The sequence below is a fragment of the Embiotoca jacksoni genome, unplaced genomic scaffold (assembly GCF_022577435.1).
Source record: "Embiotoca jacksoni isolate LCO1_2020_lvr unplaced genomic scaffold, fEmbJac1.0.p SCAF_19, whole genome shotgun sequence".
In the NCBI taxonomy this organism is placed as follows: domain Eukaryota; kingdom Metazoa; phylum Chordata; class Actinopteri; family Embiotocidae; genus Embiotoca; species Embiotoca jacksoni.
In genome coordinates this window covers 10399372-10420101 of record NW_027185329.1, presented here as the reverse complement: position 1 = coordinate 10420101, position 20730 = coordinate 10399372, and the positions used below count along the sequence as shown (strand labels likewise).

Genomic DNA, 20730 nt, shown 5'->3' with positions numbered 1-20730 from the left:
GTTATACAGGTGCTTCAGATCTTATTTTTGTTAAAAAAAAAACTTGTTATAAATTCAGTATTGTAACATACAGCCAAGTAACTGATATGATTTTTTAGCACAACTTCAGTTATTTATGGTTGTACTGCCACAAAAATGTAAACATAATTTTAATTTATGACAGTGTATTCATTGCTCAACACACTCGAAAAATGATATAGTTGTGTTCATTTTCGTCTTGCACTTTGCTTGTCAGTCATGACTGGAGAGGTCTCAGAGAGTTAGATACATTTTTGTGTTGGGTAAAATGTTTAGATCGTAAGGTTATAAAATATCGTGAAATAGACAGTGTCACAACATTGATGCTTGAACTGTGAAGATTGCATTTGTTCAAAAAAGTAATTTACTGACGAATAAGTGGTTTTTTTTACTCTGAGGACACAGCTGCCTCAACCAGTTCAGAGTTCAGTCTAAATATTAAAGAAAGATACATGAGCTGTGGTGAAGCTGAGCGCTTTAGTCAGATAATAGTCATGTCGAGTGAACTCTGCAAGGAGAGTATGGAGTGGAGTATCTCCCTTGATCTCCAACATGTATCTTCTAAGTGGCTGATTCATGTCGACCGCTCCCCAATCGTTTCTAATCAAGATACAAAACTTTTATTGAGAGGAAGGTATAAGTTACATTTTGCTTAAAAGGTTTAATGTGAAGCCTCAACAAGCTTTTGAAGCAATCACAACAAGCTGCAGCCTCCAGTGAAGTGCCCTCATTATTCATCTGACCGGGGGCAAGAAGATAATGCACGGTACCTCCAAGATGGATATTTGTGCCATGCAAACGTCTTGCATCTAATACCGTTTCTTTTGTGTAATACTATCCTAAATTAAATATTTACAAGACGAAAACACTGCAATAAGTGTAAGTAAGGATGTGGTTTGTCTCATGAGCTTACACTAAAGGCAGATAAATCTGCAGTGTACAGCTCGAATGTGAGGTCATCAGATTTATCAGATTTACAAGTTTATTAGTGGTATTGCTCATTCTGTAATTACTGTTCAAACTGATGGTATAATTCACTTATACATTTCCCTAATAAGGCTGAAACGCTTTAGTTTAATATGTTAATTTGATAACGTTTTAAAGTAATGACATTAATTATTGGTATTTATGGACTCTCTATTGAGATGTGAAACATGTTCATAAACTGAACAGCAAAAGGATGAATACTTAGACTGTTTTCTGAGGGCCGCATGCCCTTTACAAAATATATTCAGCCGTATGAGAAGTTCAAGGAGCATCACACTATATAAAGGAGAGCCTAAATTGTACAGAAATGAACTCATTAATTAATTCTCCACTCACAAAAGATTAAAATACACTTGTGTATAACGTCTGGCTAAAGCTTATGCTTTATCAGGCAGGACATCGACAAACTCACACAGGGCTAAGTTCACAGCTGTTCCTTCTATACATGTATGTGTTTATTTATTTTTATTTTTATTTCGAACCCGCCTCCTGACAGCAGTTGAATCAAATCAATCACCTTGCTTTATTTGTTGAAGTTCACAGAGATGTTCATGTGTACCTTTGTAGAAGTATAATTGTGGCGTAATGTCTTCCCTCAAACCCTCTTTTTGTTCTGATCTCTCTGTTAAAGTGGATTCATGAAGTCTTGAGATGAGCAGAATAAAAGTTATAACATTTTGCTTCTGTGTTTTGATATTTTGTGCTTGCATACTTAGCCTAAGCCTGATAAGTAGCTTTTCAGAAGGTTTGTCAGCAGGATTAAAAAAAAAACTACCAGCCCAAGTTTCATGAAACTTCGTGGGGCTGTAGCACTTGGCTCACTTATTCAAGGAATTTCCAATGCCGTTTCTTTTTTCAAAAAGAAATTGGTGTGATTGATTATAAGGTAAAGATCTTGTCGTCCATTTCATCATTGACATTTAATCGCCTTACAGCCCAGCCTTCAGTTGATGCAATGAGATTGAGCCCTTCAGATATGTCACAGGAAGTTTTATCACGAAACTGTATCTGCAACAAAGCCCGCTTCACTGTATGATTGACGTAAGTGACAATTGGAAGCTGAATCATATCTAACACTGAATGATAAAGCACTGAAGCATCTCGTGATCAATAGTACATAATGGTCATGATGATGGTCGTAATGCCTGTGGCTTTGCAGAGCATGAGAGAAGAAGAAATATACATCCGTTATATTCTACCTGAAGGCCAGATACTTGATGAACAGCAGTGGAACTACCTCTAGGTCTTCTGAGGCTCTCAGCTCTGAGACATTTGATGAATTTTAAATCTCTCAACGACCCATTCCAGCTTTAAAGCAGCGGCATATGAATATATGTCACACCTGAGAAATAGCTTCAGTGTGCTGTTGACCCTGAGAACAAATGGCTTCGGTACAGCCATATATGGAGGGTGCTTCCAATTGTGTTGTCATGTCATCCAATTACATTGGATGGTTTGACAAACGCTTGGGGGGAAATGCCAGCCTCGTTTTTGTGGAGGTTTGAAAATGTCACTTAAAATCCAGTGTGACTAACAGCATGATTTGAGAGGTCTTTACGATGGTCTGTCCTACTCTTCAACTAATTGGTTCAGAACAAGATATCTGACAGGCTACAAAAACAAGCATGTTTTGTGGTATATTCATGTTTTTAGTGTTGCCATTGGTTCAAGATAACCATGAAAATGACTGTGTTTATGTGTCTGATTGGACTTGTGGTTTCATTTATTTCCATTACTTTGTGCCACACCATGGGGTCAGACACTTTGCAATAAAAACAGCAAAATTATCTATATGTTGCTTGTACCATCCATCATCACCAGTTCATTTCTCTTTTTATTTAATTAAAGTTTATTAATTAACGTTATATTCAAATATATTTACAAAACCACTTACAGTAAATTGATTAGAAATAGGCAAAACATCAAACAGGAGAAAAGAAAGGACATCTTGGCATTAGAACAGAAAGAAAAAAAACTGTCAACTGGAGACGAGTGAAATATTAACAAAAATAATATCAGGCGGCACGCTGTATCAATAATTGGCATTGCACATTTAAAATAAATAAATAAATAGGTTAGGTTCCTTCGTTTTATATACATCAAAATATTTGACCAAGCTTCATAAAACTCCTTGGGATTGAAAAGAGGCCGTGTCATTTATCAATTTTAACCATTCTACAAACTCTGGTCTGGCTTTTTCAGTGGCAGAAAACACTCCGTGAAGAAGGAACAGATCCTGCCAGTGCAACTCTCGAAGTTCTGTTAGAATACAGCCGGTGGCAGGAGAGACCGGTCTGCTAATGAGCACAGCTGAGAAGATTCTGACAGCAGCGTGCCACCTCTCAGATAACTTTAATTACTTGTTCCCAAACAAGAAAAACAACAGAACATTACCACATCACACGAATGAAAGTAATTCTCATTCACATGTCAATTTTTTTTAAATTTTAAGTTTAACTGGTATATAATAATACCTATGGATGATTTTGTGGTGTGTAAATTTGCCCGCTGTTTCTCACCACCCGCTGTCTGCCACCATAGTTTGTGATTAATCTGCTTCTATTTTTGACCTCATATCTCCATCCCAGATTTTTCTTCTAAGTGCTAGCCATCACTTTAAAAGATACTGACTGTGTTCCTAAGCAATGGGATAATAATATGTTCTCCTTATGACTTAATATGAACAACCAGACTCTTTATGGCAACTCCTTAGTTGTACTCTAGATACCTCCAAAAGTCATTGTTCTGAATCCAAAATCATCTTTAAGCTCTTGAAAGGATTTAATTTGATTATTTTACAGATCACTGTGATTCCTATAATACTTTTTTGCCTTGTTCGAATTTATACGTTTCTCCAAATTAACAGATATCTTTGCTCATATTGAGAGAGATTTAACAACTTTGGGGCTTTTACCCATGTCTCTCCAGACTGCTGCAAAATTGAGTTGTTAACAATGATACATTAGTATAGTTAATTTTTCAGGGACAATACCTCTAGTGACCCCAAGGGGGCTGTGACTTTGTTTTCTGTTCGCATCCATGTGAGATGATTCTTCCAGTTTTCAGTCAATTATGTCATTTTCAATGACTTTCCATACAACTCTAGATTTGACAATCCCAGCACTTCTAAATTCCTTGTAGCACATAATTTGGGATTATAATTATGAATTTCTTCCTAATCCGCAGGAAGTATCTAATGAACTGATTAAAGCGACACATCAGTTCCTCTTTGATAAACAACTCAATGGCATGTTTGTGAGCTCTCTGCGATGGAATTGATGGGAAAAAAAAGAAATACATCCCGTAAATCATTATAATGAGAAACTTTCTCAAAAATATTAAAATCATTATCAAAGTATTTTACTACATTTTGTCATGTGTACATGTATACACACTTCAGTCAATATTTTGAGAAAGTTTCTTCTCCTGACCAGTTTCAGGATCTTTTTTTCATCCCATTGGTGGAAATTGGGCTTCAGTAGCCTACTCGACCTCTGGCCTTGTTAGAGTGTAAAGAATGTTTGACATGAAATGTTTTTTGAGTTGCTACGGTTTGTTTTTGCCTCCTTACCTGTTAGATGTGTTTTGTGCCTTATGAAAGTGGAATTGGGAAGCAACATTTCCTTATTTTTCCTTTTTGAAAAAAACAACAACAAACTAGCCAGAAAAACAACAGCATATTTGTTTTTTACTCAACACAGATGGTTCAACCAAAAAAACCAACAACAACAACAAAAAAATACACTCAAAAGCTATTGATTTAAACTTATCACATACCCATAGATTTGAATACCAGCACCAAATACAGGACACTTCTAAAGTGTTGAACAGTAAAAAGCATCGTGCCACTGAATAGAAATTCCTTTAACACACAAACATCAATGCAAACAGTACACATATCTATTTTTGTTACATGAAGATAAAAAAAATAAATAAAAATGTACATGAAGGATCTTGATTAAAAGAACATATTTTTCCATCATCTTATATCCACTACCATCCTGCCCTGAAACATGGCTATACTCTGTAGGTGGTCTGTGCAAATAGCTTTATATGACCCTTATTGATATTTATTGTGACCGTAATAACACCGATCACCGATCATTGACAAACCCATCCATGTCTTTCCCAGAGATGTTGACAATACTGCCATTTTCTAAAAGCTGCTGGTGTCTCAGAGATACACACTTGGTGACGTTTATTGGCGGGCTGAAAAAGGAAGTCAGATGAGATCGAATAAAGTGAGAAGATCCGCTTGTGGAGGAAACCGTGTTGGATGACTGAAATGCAGGACTTTAGCCTGGGAGACCGCTGTTCATGTCCGTGTAAAAGCTAAGGTCAATGTGAATATTTTTTAAGTAACATATATAAGTGAACTTAAGTAACATGTTTTACAGAAATTATGTACTTGTATGACGTATATAACGTTACTTGCGTAGGAAACATAGTTCCGCCCCTAACTACAATTTTTTTCCTGAACCTAACAAAGTAGTTTTGGTGCAAAACTGTGACTCCTTGCCAAATGCCACTATGTGTTCATCTGTGAAACGCCAGTGTGCTTTGACAAAATACTAGTATTTGACATCCAGGGAATGTAAACGTGTCGGCAATTCTGTCAATTAGGTCTGAGGATGTGTTGGTCTTGCAGACTGCCCTGAAAACACACATATAAGCCGTTTTAGAAGTCATTGTAAATAGATTTTTTTTTTTTTTACTCATTTAATAATTCTAAATATGCATTTGCACGGCTTCTCCAGTCACTTTTGTAAAAAAAAACAAAACAATCTTTTATTAATATTACAAAGTCTTTTATTAAGACCCTGTCAGAGTGTTCCACATATTTTTACTCAACATAAAAAAACTATGTTGTCCACTTCCTTCTGGCTTGGCCCAACGTTTGTCCTCATTAGTCCACCTACTTTGTCTCCACTTGTGAACGGTGGGATTTGTTTGGTTTCCTGCATTATTTAAACATACAGTCTTTTCCTAGATGGGATAAAGTATTTACAAAAAAACAAAAAACATGTTTTCAGTAGTACATCACACACTGGATGTCATTCACACTGGGGAAACTGAGGTGGACATTCCAGTGTACATTCATGGATGGCATCATATGGCTTGATGGGTGGATAGAAGCCCTCCCAGGTGTGTTTAGAATTCATCTTAAGAGTGTGATTTGCTGAGTAATGGGTTAAGATTTCAAAAGGAAAAAAGTAGCACTCTCTGACGCCTTCAGCAGAGTAGTGTACCTTTTTTCTGCAACCCTTCTACTCAGCCTATTTTAGATAATTTGCTGATACACCTGTGCAAACTGGATGTTGATGACAGTTGATGGATGCGCTAGCTCAGAATGAGCTATTTTTTTTTTTTTTTTTAATTTTTTTTTTTTTTTTTAACACACTGCCATCCTGCCAACAATATGTTCCCCTTGACAAACCTTTTACATCTTGGTTTTTTTTTTAACATGAAAACATGGTCTCATCTGTCATTCTCCGTTCTCCATCCTCTGCCTTGGCCTCATTGCTGAGTGGTGCATCACTCAGGGTGCTGCGAAGCGTCACCCGGGTGACACTGAGCGAGTGTTTTCTTGGAGTGATGTGATGCGGCCGATGGCACATCACCTCCTTGAACATTTCTCTAAAGCGTGTGGACATGAGGTTGTACAAGATTGGGTTGACTGCTGAGCTGAGGTAGAAAAACACTCCAGAGATGATGTGCACATACTCGAAGATTTCCAGGTGGTTGTCAGTCCAGTGACTGATGAAACTCCACATGAGGCGGTCGATGTGAAACGGGGCCCAGCAGATCCCAAAAACCACCACTAAAACAACTGAGAAACAGCAGGAGAAAAACAGACATGATGAGAGAAATGTAGAGAGGATCTAAATAGGACATTAATATGTTAATGTTGTTAACATGTTCTCTGATTGTCCCTCTGCAGGCTGTATGCCAATGATGCAACATTTGCCCTGGACTCTCAGACTTTAAGTCTTGTACATTACCGTTAAAAAAAAAAAGGGATTCTTTAACATTTTTATTTTTCCCCACTGGTTTTAGAGAGTTTGACGGCAGAATGAAACGGCAGTCACGATTTGAAAACATCAAATAAGCCGCCCTGCTTACGGTTTGTGATGTTTCCACAGAGATGGTAGGAGGAGATTTGTTTTTAAATGCCAGACCACATTTAAACCTCCCTTTTGCGTTCTGAAAGTTAATAGTGCATTCTGCTTAAGGGAGACATTATTCTGTCTCATGGAGTTCTCTGATGGATTTTTATTTCACAGATCTAATTTCTTGTATTTACCTTTATTTGTCCAGAACATCGTTTGGTTGAGCAAGCGTGGTGAGCAATGTTCCTCAATTTCATGCAGCGTTACAGATTTTCTTACAGGAGCTGACACAAACTCCCAGCTGGTCATCAGTGACTAGTTCTGGCTGTTGGAGCATTAAGTGCCTACTTTCTCGTTGCTTCTCTGACCTTTAGATCTGCAGCCATTTAACCACCCTGATGAAAATCCTCTATGAATGTTCTGACCTTTTAAAAGAGAGAAAACCTGATTGTGAAACGGGGAATTTCTTGACAAAATATTACCTGAAATAAGGATAAAGAAAACCCCGGAGGTCTCATTGCTGATGTCTGAGAAAGAGGGTTGATGAAACTGAAAATATGCAACTGAACACTTTGCTGAAACAGTATTCTTCATTTAATAACTTATACAAAGTGTCATTTGAGTAATGTAGGTGTAGCAAGATTATTTATTATTATTTTTAATTTTTTAATATATTTTGTTTTATGTTTAGGGTACCAATTCAACAGAATCTCAATATCCACGCCTGTGCAGCTATTCACTAGAGGATATATGAATCTATTCCACAGCATTATATAAAGATAAGATATAGAACATAGGCTGAACCAGTTCATGCTTGTGCATCATGAAGGATAATCACCTCTACGTTTGCTTTCATCTTCAACTCAGTTATACTGAAGCGCATGTGGTCTGTGTCACTAATCTGACATGATAGACTGTCACAAACTCTGTTACATCTGAATCATGTCTGTTTTCTGATAGAGGATACTGTCTCATATCATCTGCACAGCTGGTGTCACCTTGAATTATCATATCATCAATATTTATTGAACACCATGAGCAAAACATGTTTAAGGAACGTAATACCAAACGGATTGTACTTTCAATGACATAGCAATTAGATACAGTACATTTTACATGACTTCTCAGGGGAGTGAGGCAGGCGGTTTCTGTAGAGTTATAACTTATTGAAACTCTGGTGAGTTGAAGCAAGCCTTTTGTTTGTTAGTCTGTAGTTAATCACTGTGAGCAGACACCGCTGTTAACGTCTAGATACTTTTGCTGAACAGCAATCAGCTTTTCCGAGAATGTTATCTAATGTTTCTATGTTGTCTAATGTGGGCTTCATTTTTTCCGCCCAGAGGTTGCCAGATGCCGTCTACACAGGACGCGTTTAGTTGAATTGTAGGCCATCTTGCCTTTCTCACCATCTTCTTCATCTGATCTTTAGAAACTCTGGCACTGGCCTTAAAAATCAAGTATTCATTGTGTTCTAAAAGTCAAGTGAACAGGTTTGTTTACAGCTGAGTTAGGCTCACAGGCCTGGGTAAGAATGATTGTTAAGACAGTTGGAAAGATTAAAAGTTATGGTTTCAACAGCTCATTATACTTACACAACATTTTTGTGACCTGCCGGCGACGTGCCTTCTGCTGCTGTGTACGGATGTTACAGAAGCTGTCCTGTCCAAAACCAGACTTCGCCTCCAGCGTCTGGCGCATCTTCTCACGCTTCAGCTGCAGCCCGATGAGCATGTAGAGAACGGTGATTGTAAGCATGGGCAGAATGAAAAATAGCAAGGTGGTCACTTGGATGGTCAGATTGTACATCCAGCGCGGCTTCACCAGTGTACAAATGGCTGAGTCGGGAATCGCCGCATTTCTGCTCCCAGCGGGGCCGGTGGAGCGACTCTGAAGGGTGATGATCCCATGCAGACTTGTGTTGGGCACGGCACACAACACCGACACACCCCACACCGTGAGGATCACCCTCTTGGCATGGGTACGTGTCACGACATACTTTGCTCGCAGTGGGTGCACCACAGCGATGTAACGCTCCACGCTCAGAGCGGTCACGTTGAGTATGGATGCCAAGCAGACCGTCTCGAATAAGAAGGTTTTAAAGTAGCAGCCTCCCTTTCCCAGCAGAAAGGGGTAATTTTGCCACAGCTCGTACAACTCTAATGGCATGCCGAGCAGCAGCACCAACAGGTCTGACACTGCCAAGCTGAACAAGTAGTAGTTCGTTGGCGTCCACATGACTTTGTTACGTGTAATGACAGTGCACGTCAACACATTGCCCACAACACCAATCAAGAAGATGACCAGATAGATGAGGCAGACCGGGAGGAACACGGGTGATCGACGAGGACCCAGATATTTTTCTAGGTACCCTTCCTCAGTCAGACACGCATCATCCAGCTCAGTGTGGCTGCTGTTAATGCCAGAGGTCAAATTGACACACTTCTCTCCTGGAGGACAAAACCCCTCTCCTTTTTGGGCCATTATATCAAAAGAGCAGTTGTAAGCTGACATCCTGCTGAAGTAGTCAGGTTCGCTCTGGAAAATATCAGAGATTACAGTTATCAGCAACAAAAGCTATTGACAGCACTTTACAAAGCAGTACACAACATTTTTAGTGGTTTGAGTGGTGAGTAGAATTAATGTGGAATGAACAAACAGGGAGATACCATATCAGTGAATCATTAAGTAATGGTTAGTTCATAATACAGCGTTAATGTAAGTGTTACATTAGAATGCCTTATTTCACTCTTTTCAAACAGACTTTGGCCACAAACCTGTCTGAGTTGCTTACGCTGCAGTAACTCATTTTGTGTGCAGCCGCCTCGCCGCCGTCTACCAATAGACTGCATATGAGGTGTTTAGGAAATATCTGTAAATTGTAGTGTCTACCCATAGCCTGCGCTGCGAGGCATTAAATACTGAACAATATGACTGTGGTTTGTTTGATTTTTACCCAGGGCAAGATATGGCTCTGCAATCAAACTTGATATTAACTTCGATTCACTAAAAAGCCAGACAATATTTAACTTTTCATCATTAGAGAGCATCCATCTTTAAAGAAGCTAGGTGATGTCACAGGTATGACCCGTCTCTGTTGTTCACTTGTATGCATGCTCTAGGTGTATTCTAACCATGTTTGCATTTAGCCTGTTCCTATTTTGAATCCTATGCCAAGTTACCGCTACTGTTTCTGCCTGGATCCATTAGATGTCACCAGTGTTTTGACCGTTAATAAATAATTTGGTGTAAGTTGGTTGTTTTCGCGCATTAGGCCTAGTTGAACTACTGTAACAATGTTTTCTTACTCTGGCTGTTCAATGAACGAATATTAGTTTACTGCCCTTTAATTGAATCAATATATATTTTTTTATTTCGAAACAATTCCCAGTTTATATTTGACTGTTCATTTGCAAGATATTTGATAATATTCAAATATGCTTTCTGGAAGCAGATTGCGTTTGGTGCTATTGCCTTTCCACACAGTTTCATGGTCAAATATTTCAGCTCAGTTACATTGGTACTGGTTTATCATCTAATTGTGAATTTCCCAGTGACAAACCTCAGAAGCTGCTCACTGTAAACCATGAAGTAATAAGGGACTATTTAGTAACAGCTCAGTATGATGTATGATCACCTAGTGGTGCACAAACAGAAACACTAATTATTAACTAATTAGTAATGGATGACTCATTACTCATCTCAGTAATTGCTGTGATATCTCTACAAAAATAAAAACAGTTTAATAACAAAAAAATGTATCTATAATTATAGTTTAACAATACATTTGCATGTGTCATCAGTAAAAGAAGGAAGTTGTTTTACATTTCTACATTCATCTTTCTCCATTATGTTTCCTTACCAATTACTAAAACTGTTAATTAGATGAGCTCTTACTGGTGCTTATTCCTAAGGGGCTTTGAGTTCACTTCTGACAGCGAGCAGAAAACAGATTGGCCATCTGTTTCCTGCAATTGCTGAGGAGCACAAAATCTGTAAAAGCTTTCTGTTGGTGCTTCACTGAACTGAAAAATGCAAATTCTTTTTCAGTAAACCAATTTCCCGAGAAACAACCCCAGAGAGATTGTTTTGTTGATCCCGGCCACTGCTTTGTAAAATACAGTCGGACACACTAATCTGCTTAGTGAGCAGCTACAGAGGGGGACCAGAAGGGGACCTGAGACTGTGACTGAACCTGAATTTGTAACCTAACCGTACCATGTGCACTAATGCACCCTCATATATGCTAGCTTTAGAACTGAGCGCTCACAACCAGCTGGATGGTCCCTCACCTCTTTAGCCTGGAGGAAACATCAATGATTTCGAGAAAGATCAAATAAAATTTTGATTTGTCAGACCACAGGACAGTTTTCTAATTTGCCTCAGTCCATCTTAAAATGAGCTTTGGCCCAGAGAAGGTGGAAGGGTTGTATTTTGGACTTAACATTCATTTTGGATGACTATGGAGATCTACTAAACAGAGAAATCAAGTCACCGTAAGCAACACTTGTGGTGTTAACTTATCTTTAGTTTTGGTAATTGTGAATATTCAGAAAATATCGAATATCACAAGCTATCATTTATCAGCTATCACTATCAATTAACCTATTTAGCATTTCTTTGTACTGTGTTATGAGTGGCAAGATAAATAAGGTCAATCTGCAAGGGGAGGCTTAGGAATAAAAGCACTCATAAAGACTGCGATAAAAGGTCCTCTGCCGTATTCTTATTATTTCCATTACCTCTGCCTTTTGAAGATGAATGGCTACAGCGTGGAAATGGCAGTGAAAGTAGTGGGGGCTCCTTTCCCCGTGTGAGTGGCACATAATGGTACATAATGAACATAGCTGTCCCTGTTCTCAGTTTGTTTCTCAATGGCGTGATCTATTTGAGCCACTGAACGCGATGTACTGGCATCACTGTCTCTAAACTTAAGTGGCTGGATGTAACATTATTATTTACCTTGTGTCACATTCGGCAAAGTGTGTCTCTTGTTACTAAGCACATACAGTTACACACATTTCAGAACCAGAGTAGGGTATATTTCCAAGTAAGGTTTCACATACAAGGAATTTGTCTTGGTGTAGTGGTGCATAACAATCAATCACCTAAAGGTAACGGTAAAAAGTCGGAAAAATAAAACTAACACAAAAGACAAACCTGGAAATTGTCCAATACAACCACAGTCTGCTTTTGTTTGCCCCTGTACTGTGTTTTGCTTCATTTCAGCAAGATAATCATAGTAATCATAATGATGACTTATTTGAATTTAAGATGAAACACAATTACAATAGGCACCATTAGACCATGACAGGCAATATATACGTTATTGCTAATTATAAAATAAATTGTGATGCCCTCCACCATCACCACAAGGGATCATGGCAATAAAATGAAAGAATGACTCCAAATAGGCGAAAGAAGTCAAGGCCATAGAAGAGAAGAAACTGGGATGATACTTGTGCAATGCTTATGTTTAAAATTTGTATTTCTTAATACTTTTTAAGAATGAAATTGCTTAAACCCGATAGCCTATGTATGCATAACACTAATGGTAGGGAACCTCTTAAGCCAGCAAGTTAATATTAGCAACAGGAACAGGAAAATTAAATATAGGCCCTACATTAAAACTACAGAAAATGGCATTACGGCCATTGCGTAGTTACATAGAAAACAATTCAAAAATTCATAAAAATGTATCGTTTGTATACATTTTGAATTTATCTATCATAGATTGTAATGTTTGAGTTAAAGAAGCAGTGTGTAGGATTTGATGGCATTTAGCGTTGATGTCTGTAGATTGCGATCAGCTGAACACACCTCACATCACCCTCACCTTTCTAAGAGTGAAGGAGAATCTACATGCTTCTCCTCATTTTTTTTTTACAACTTTAACGTAAAACTCAATATTAATATGCCAAAAGCGTGATAGGCCCATAGTCAGTGTTCGGTTTGTAGAAACTTGCCGGAGTTACATGGTGGGCTCTGTGGAAGAGGAACTGCTCCCTATGTAGATATAAGGGTCTCATTCTTCGGGAACAAAAATGCAGTAATTGTTTTGTGTTAAAAATACAGTAATTCTTTTGTATTTTGGTGATTTTACACTGATAAGAATATGATTATATTGCAGTCCTGAAAATGTATCCTCCTGAATCCGACACACTGAACTTGAGTTGTCTTTGTTTTAATTTCCTGCATGAATGTAAATTTAAACATAAAGTTTTGCTAACCATACGAGGTTTGAAAAATACTAATTATTTGAAGTATTTATACTACAATTTGTTTTTGTTTTTATTTAAACTGAAAGCCGTCTTTCTTAAGGCCCAGTTTTTCCTTCAAGCTTAAGTGTCTTAAAAGCATAATTAACTCTGCATATAAATGCTAATTCATTCTCTTGTATTTCAAAATTGTTGCAGGGTCAGTGCTGCTTGATAAACAGCACACAACTAGCAGCTCTTAAGGCACTTCAGCATCAGGACTTCAGATTCAGAGGGCATCAGCAGGAGAGGCTGTAGAGACCAGGGTGTCCCTCTGAGGTCATCCTGCTAGCAGATTCTGTAGAAATATAATTCTTCAGTTTATTTTATTACAGAAGATTGCTTCCAAATATTTATCTGTGGGTTTTTTGCCCGTTCTATAATTGATTTTATATTGTATTTTATGATTGTTGTTTCATAGTTTTGTCTTCTTATTTGAAGCATACATACAAACTATTTCTTCAGTTTAAAGAATATATCACTTCACCGGGTATTATCAGAAAGGATAAGTTCTGCTGTTTATTTGGATATAGAGCACGTCGTGAAGGATCGGGACTTTGGGAATTATTCAGTTAAGAGTAGTGAGATGGATGTAGCGCTTCATGCAGGGTGTAACGTCGACACAACTTCAACTTCGATTATTTCTGTAACGCTTCGTTACTAACACTAACATTTTGTGAAAGTTAAAGTTGTGCAGTTTCCGGATATATCCGCTACATCTCTGATGAATACTCGCTGCGCTATTGCGTTCACCAGGTTCTGAGGATTAACCTGTGCCACAGTGCGCACTTCAGGGGACACGGCAGCCTCAGTAACAGCAGCCTACGCTTCTTTTTTTTTTTCTTTTCTTTTTTTAACCATAATTACTTGTAAGGAAACAATTTTGAAAAGTGTTCCTTTTCTGTCTTCCAACTCAGAGACTATTGTTTTAATTCCCGCTGTTGTTGAATTTGTTATTTTTCATTTTTGGTGCCATCTCTGTCAACTTCTCTTCACTTCACTGCTTTCGTCATGATGCAGCTCCAGACAAACAGGTGTCCTTCTGAGAAACGGGGGGTGTGTCAGTATGCTAATCACAGTGCACGGACAGGCGCCTGTCAATTTAGAATGATTCTGACTCACTAAAATAAGCACGGTGGTGAGAACCAAATTGGCCGGTACGCACGTGTCATGAATCCCACAGGGATTTTGCGTGCGCACTCATTTTGTGCGCAAAATAAGAACATTTCTACGCACATATTAGTGAATGAGGCCCACTGTTTTTACTGCTTTAAATGTAAGTCTTCAGTGAGAAAGTGAATGGACATATTTCCCAAAATGTCTTAACTGTTCCTTTTAAGGTGCCTCAACAGTGTTAATGAGGGAGTGCTGAGCATTTTCACTGACTGGACCAGATTTATCCTGCATGTCTGGGGACAACAATCCGGCAACCTTTCCCTAACCTTGAACCACCGCTTGCTCATCTTACGTACAGGGACAAACCGTCAGTATCTCCTTGAGAAGTACTGTACCTGCTCTTCAAAGGAACACACATTATAAACCAGTGACTCCTTTTATAGATGCATACCATGAAATCTATGGGAGATTTGATATTCCAGTCAAAGGAAAGTAATTTGGTAATAAATACATTCCTAGTTGAAGGACTTTAAAAGAACCTGGACAAGATGAGAGTAAAAGAAATGATGCACTATGTTGATAATTCCCTATTTAAATGAGCTGTTTCCTTGAAAATGATTTTTGATATTCAATTAGCTTGTGACTACTTTCATTACACAAAGGGAATTTGATTATCCTTTTACAGGAAACCCTCTGGGAAGGATTTAAAAAGGGATGCTGTTAGATTTCATTTAAAAAAAGGAAAAAGTATCCCCAAGTCTTTGCCTTCATTCACACTTGAGTTGATGTAGTTGAAAAAAGAAGCGGTCAATCAGCTGAATGCACGTTTCTGAGTCAGAGTTAAATGTATTATTTATTTTTTTCTACGAGCGCTGGATAATGAAAACAACTGGTGCTGACATGCAGGAAAACAATAATGAATTTTCCATCAAAAGAGGTTTTTCTCTATCTTTTCTCTATCTCCTGTGCAGTTACTGTATTATGTGTTTTACCAGGATGAGTTTTGTGCCCATCGACTAAAGCCCTCAAGCGCGTGAAATGGTGGTGACATGCTTTTTGTCAGTGTTCTGCATTACAATGATTTGTGTATTATAAACCATTCCCATGTGACTGTAGAGTGCAGCCACTTCTGTGCCATATACTACTTGTGTCAGGAGTACCACAGCCCCTGATGTCCATTAAGCCAATTATACCTTACAATAGTACACACAGGAGGCTCGCAGAAGAATGCTTAACCCTCGTGTTGTCCTTGGGTCAAAATGACCCGCAGCTGTGTTCAACCAAGTTCTATTTTATTTTAATATTTTTTGGGATCATTGGTGACAAGGAGGCTGTGAGGGTTTCTTTAAAGAATGATGACCAATGATCCCCAAAAAATATAAAAATATAGAAATAAAATAGAACTTGGTTGAACACAGCTGCGGGTCATTTTGACCCAAGGACAACACGAGGGTTAAGTGTTGTATTATATTAGCTTCTGCAGATTGAAAGCTCAGAGGCAAGCTTGGGTCTATCTTCATCAGTCTGCAAGTTATCTATCTCTAATGTTCTAGTTCACACACTGCTCTGAGAAAAGCAGTCTAATTCTGTGTGGATTTATGACAGTTTAATCAACTATTGATTTTTGTTTTAATGTTCACACATTGATTTGTTTTCTATACAGCAGACGCTAAGTGATGATTACATATGCCTGAAGTTTTATATTTTTCTGAAGTTAAATAATTGCAATGCCCGCCTGTGAGTCATGACTTGTTTTCACCTTAAATAAGTGAAACAAAGTCAAGACACACATTGTCCTGAAAGTAATAAAAAGGCTGTTGCTTTCTTGGAAAGTCTATTAAACTATCATTTGTCCACTGGTAGGCCACTGATGGAAATTTCTCCATCAAGTTGGTTCTGTAGGTTATATTTCATTGATCTCCTCATTGATCGCCAGTGAATGATGAAATCAATGTGGCAGCTTCCCCTCCAACACAAAAATACAAATCCAGTTTGCAACTGTTAACGCCTCTTACATCAGAATCAAAGAAAACATTCATCATCTTACCCAGGCTGTAACAGGTGACACAGTTTTTGTCTCCAGAGTACACAGGTCTCTATACATTTCTTTTTTCTCTCGTATGTCATAAATAATCTAAATCACAAGTCCAAATCATGTGCATCTGCCTTGAGCAAATTCAACAGACCAAAATGACATTGTGCTTTGGCAAAGCTAAGTTAACACTGCCTCCGATGAGGGTCAAAAATGTCACCTCTTTGTGGGCTAAAAATGGGGTTGAATTCATAGAAAGTGCATGAATTAAGTGCACGTTTTTCTGTGTGAAAATGTTGCACCTTTCATGACTTTATTTTATATTTATTCTTCCTTTCTCACAAACAGAGGAAGTGAAAAGGTTTTCTGGTCACTATCAGGCTTTTTTTTTTTTTTTTTCAAATTCATGCTGTAAATTTATATTTGGTATTTTTAAGTTAGAAACAAAGGAACAAGAGAGTCCAGGATAAATGCTGTACAGCAAAACACCATTTATAACCAATTTACGTAATTCAATTTTTGTGCTTACTGTTACAAAAGAAGTTATAACATAATCGTTGGATTTTGAAAAATTTTTTTTCCTTTTCTTAGATTCCTTAATTAAGTTTCAGTGGTTTTCCTTCAGTGACGCTTTCCCTTGCAATCCACTTATGCTCAGTTTGCCATCGGCTTTAACAGAGACTCCACTTAGATGAATGAAGGTGGAAGATGAAACACAAATTTAATTAGAGCCTCAGTGTTGTAGCCTATGTCATGCAGAAATATTTAGGCAATAGAAATTTCTAATTATGTACAGTGTTCCTTATGGGAAAAATTTATTCAGTTGTGTAACTATTAGGTGTTGTAGTAGAATGTTTTTAAAATCATACTGTACATCAATGCTGAATTTTCAATTTATAATATGATAACATGCAGATATTGAATGTGATATTGGTCATTTTAAAAGGGGAAACTGTTGAAAAAGCAACTGCAGCAAAAGAAAGAGTTTGAAAGGTTAATTGCAAAAATAGGTTGATTGCGTGATGACACCCGCCAGGATCCTCTATATTTCTGAGGCACTCAATGATGAGGGATTTCTTTAATTTATATCATTACTCTAATTTAGTCCTGGACTGAGACTATCTAGCTTTCCAGAGAGTATATTTCTTCTTACCTCTAATGTGCTCCCCTGTTGTTATTCGTTGGTGTAAACCCAGATTAGTGTCTCCAGTGTGAAAAATGTGCTGCTCTTTGAGTCCACTCGCCGCCTGGTCTGTCGCTCTCTCTCCCCAAGCCTCATTTGCAGTCGCACACATACATACAGTATGCGCACACACGCACACACGTGTCCTCTCTTTCTGTCACTCTCCCTCTCCTCCACCCTCCCACACATGAACACGTAGACATTCAAAACTACATTTAAATTTTCTGTCCAGTGCCCACACTCAAAATATAATTACTATGATGATTTGAAGTTAGTATCATGAACTACTTGCCTTTTTCACAAATCCTCACATGCAGGTTGTATTTCAGTCTGTTCGTATACTGCTATTTCTCCAACAGTTCTCTTGCACCATATTTGGAGGGGAATTTTCTTTTAACCTCGTGTGAGAGTTGGCAATGGTTTTGGTTTTCTGTCTGGGAAAGTAAATACTTGTATTTCCCACGGTCCTGCAGTCTGTCTGCAACTAGTCCTCAGGTCTTTACATCTCCTCTGTAGAGATGCTGGTTAACATGCGTTGTACCTGCAAGGTTGCTGTGCAGTTGCAGTATTAACGCCATTTATGGCCCTGTGTGGAGGTCCGCATTCCACCAAAAATGTTTGACCACATGGAGTGCACTACTCTTCACTGCGCTACAAATGTAAACTGGACGCTTGTTCCATGTACTGTATGTTTGTACTGTATGCCTCGTCCTTGGTTGTAGTCTCATAAAGTGTTTGCAAACACAGTTTTTTTTTTACTTTTCGATATTATTCAACTACATGCAACGAGATACACGTTGGTACAAGGGGCAATCAAGAAGACTGCATCTGTTGTGCGTGAACAGAGCGCATTCATTATTTCAAGGATTCATCAGTGCCAAGTGCTACCAGGGACATTATTTGAGGATTAGCAGGTGAGATATATGCCTGGTGACCTTATTGATCATGCACGCACCAAGCATATAATCAAGAGCAAAGTTAGCCTCCCCATTATTCACTCTCTAAATTTGGGCTGATTGACTTTGTTCAAGCAGTGGCAATGGGCAATAAAGAGAAAGCACACTCACAACGGGTGGGCCGGTCTGTGCTCTGTGCTGGATGGTGATACACAGCTGGCTGATGCAGCTGAGACTGAAGAGAAAGTTCTATCCATATGTTTCTAATTTCCTCCCTTGTGGAAGAGTTCCCATAAGAGCAGCCTCTGCCATTACGCATCACTCAGTCAGTCATAGCAGGCAGGCGTAACGTGGCACAATGCTCCACACCATAACTGTTTGGTCCAGAATAACAACATATTTGAAGCCATTTAGAAATTATTTTCAAAGCCAACACCAGCACCGCGACTGAGATGTAGCCTATAAATAAATGGATGTCCATTAAAACATGACTAGTATTAATCATCTCCCACAAAACTCACATGGCCTGGTGGAGAAAGTTATAGCAACACAGTACCTCAAAGCATGGAGGGGACCAGTCAGATCAGCAGTGGACAGAGATGAGTTTGGGCAATAAAAGAGTAAAACAGGTTAAGGTCAGTAAACTCTAACCGCAGGTCACTGACCCTGGGAGCAGACGGGGTGTTGATTCAACAGCGTGAGATTTGTTGGTATATTTGCTCTGAGAAAAGCAGTCTAATTTTGTGTGGATTTAAGCCAGGCCACCCAGAACAGTGTCAATGGCATCATTGCTTTGACAACTGGGGGCAGCACCTGCATGTGGCTGAGAGCAGGTACTCCTCACGAAGATAAGACACGTGTCACTGGGGTTTGCCTCCGGCCATTACTTTGCACAATTGATCAGTAAACTAACTGACCTCACTCAGGAGATTAAGCTCTGGATAAGTGGACTGAGCAATGCCCGCAGGCCTTTTAATTTATCTTTATCTTTAGTTTATCTTAATTTACAGCATTACTTGTGAGAGGAAGGCAGCCGTATCTGACAGCTTCTGTCAGTCAGTAATTACCGCCCATGTCTGTTTGCTTCTACTCCACTGAGTCGGGAGCTTTGTTGACTTCTGCCAGGAGATCACTAACCAGTGAGCGAATTCGATTTGTTATATACAGGTATCACCAACTAATCTGCATGGGTTGCTGTGGTAACGCTGGTGATGCGGCTTTCCAACTATGAACCACAATTTCAAGCAGACAGTTTATTTCGGCATCTGGTCACAGACTGTTGCTCTTGTTGTCCTCCATATAGCCAAACTCTCCACTCTCTGATGGCTCTGCTAGTGACAGAATAGATTCTGCTCACTTTGTCACTCTAAAAATGACATCGTCACTGTCTGTCGCATTGCAAGTGATGTAAGAAGTCGAATTGGTGCCAGGAAACAGCTCTGATTTCTAACCAAAACTTTTTGTGCCGTAAGCATAATTTTTAAGTGTGTGACCAAAACCAAGAAAACATATGCATTTTATTGTCCGTTCATATATTTTTACTTACAACCAAGAAATTTCAGAGACATTTGCTCTCAAAACAGATCTCCCTGACTGATACGCATTTGCAGGAAACCGACTGGAATCGCATTTCAAACCACCTCCAAATGTGGTTTGGATCCGATTTGCAAAAATCCCATTTCATATGTGTTTTTTTTCTGTTCAAACTTTCAAAGATCAATCTGGATACAATCTGGATATGACAAATAAACAGATTTGGACTGGCAGTCTGAACATAGCCATAGTTTCTTTATTTCTATCTTAATCCGCTTGTGTTAACTACATTTTTCAGTTCTTAAGTGTGTACACATCCTTACCGCTGTATGTTTTCTACAGAACTCATACAGTTACAGAGCACAATAAGCCATAAAACGATATCACAATGTACCAAGATAATTAGTTGTTGATTTAATGTTAAAAACAAGTTCCAAAGATTCCTTCCCAAACCCTCTGAATGGTTTTTGAGACACCTTCAAATTTATACAATTTTTCTTCAAATGTGAACTCAGGAGTTGTCCTTATTTGCACAGCTTGAGCCACACCTGACATGTTTTTTGTTTCATGAAACAGTCAACGTATGACATCTGTTTAAATG

The 20730-nt window shown here is 38.5% G+C and overlaps 1 protein-coding gene across 1 annotated transcript; it reads right to left on the bottom strand.

Moving 5' to 3' along the window:
* Positions 1–4454: 4454 nt before the first annotated feature.
* On the bottom strand, positions 4455–17712 carry nmur1a (neuromedin U receptor 1a). The gene is made up of 3 exons (XM_069152899.1): positions 17671–17712; positions 8708–9650; positions 4455–6835 (listed from the first exon to the last, which is right to left on the bottom strand). The coding sequence occupies exons 2-3, from the start codon at positions 9624–9626 to the stop codon at positions 6465–6467; spliced, it is 1290 nt and encodes a 429-aa protein (XP_069009000.1). The 5' UTR covers positions 9627–9650; positions 17671–17712; the 3' UTR covers positions 4455–6464.
* Between the last annotated feature and the right edge of the window lie 3018 nt (positions 17713–20730).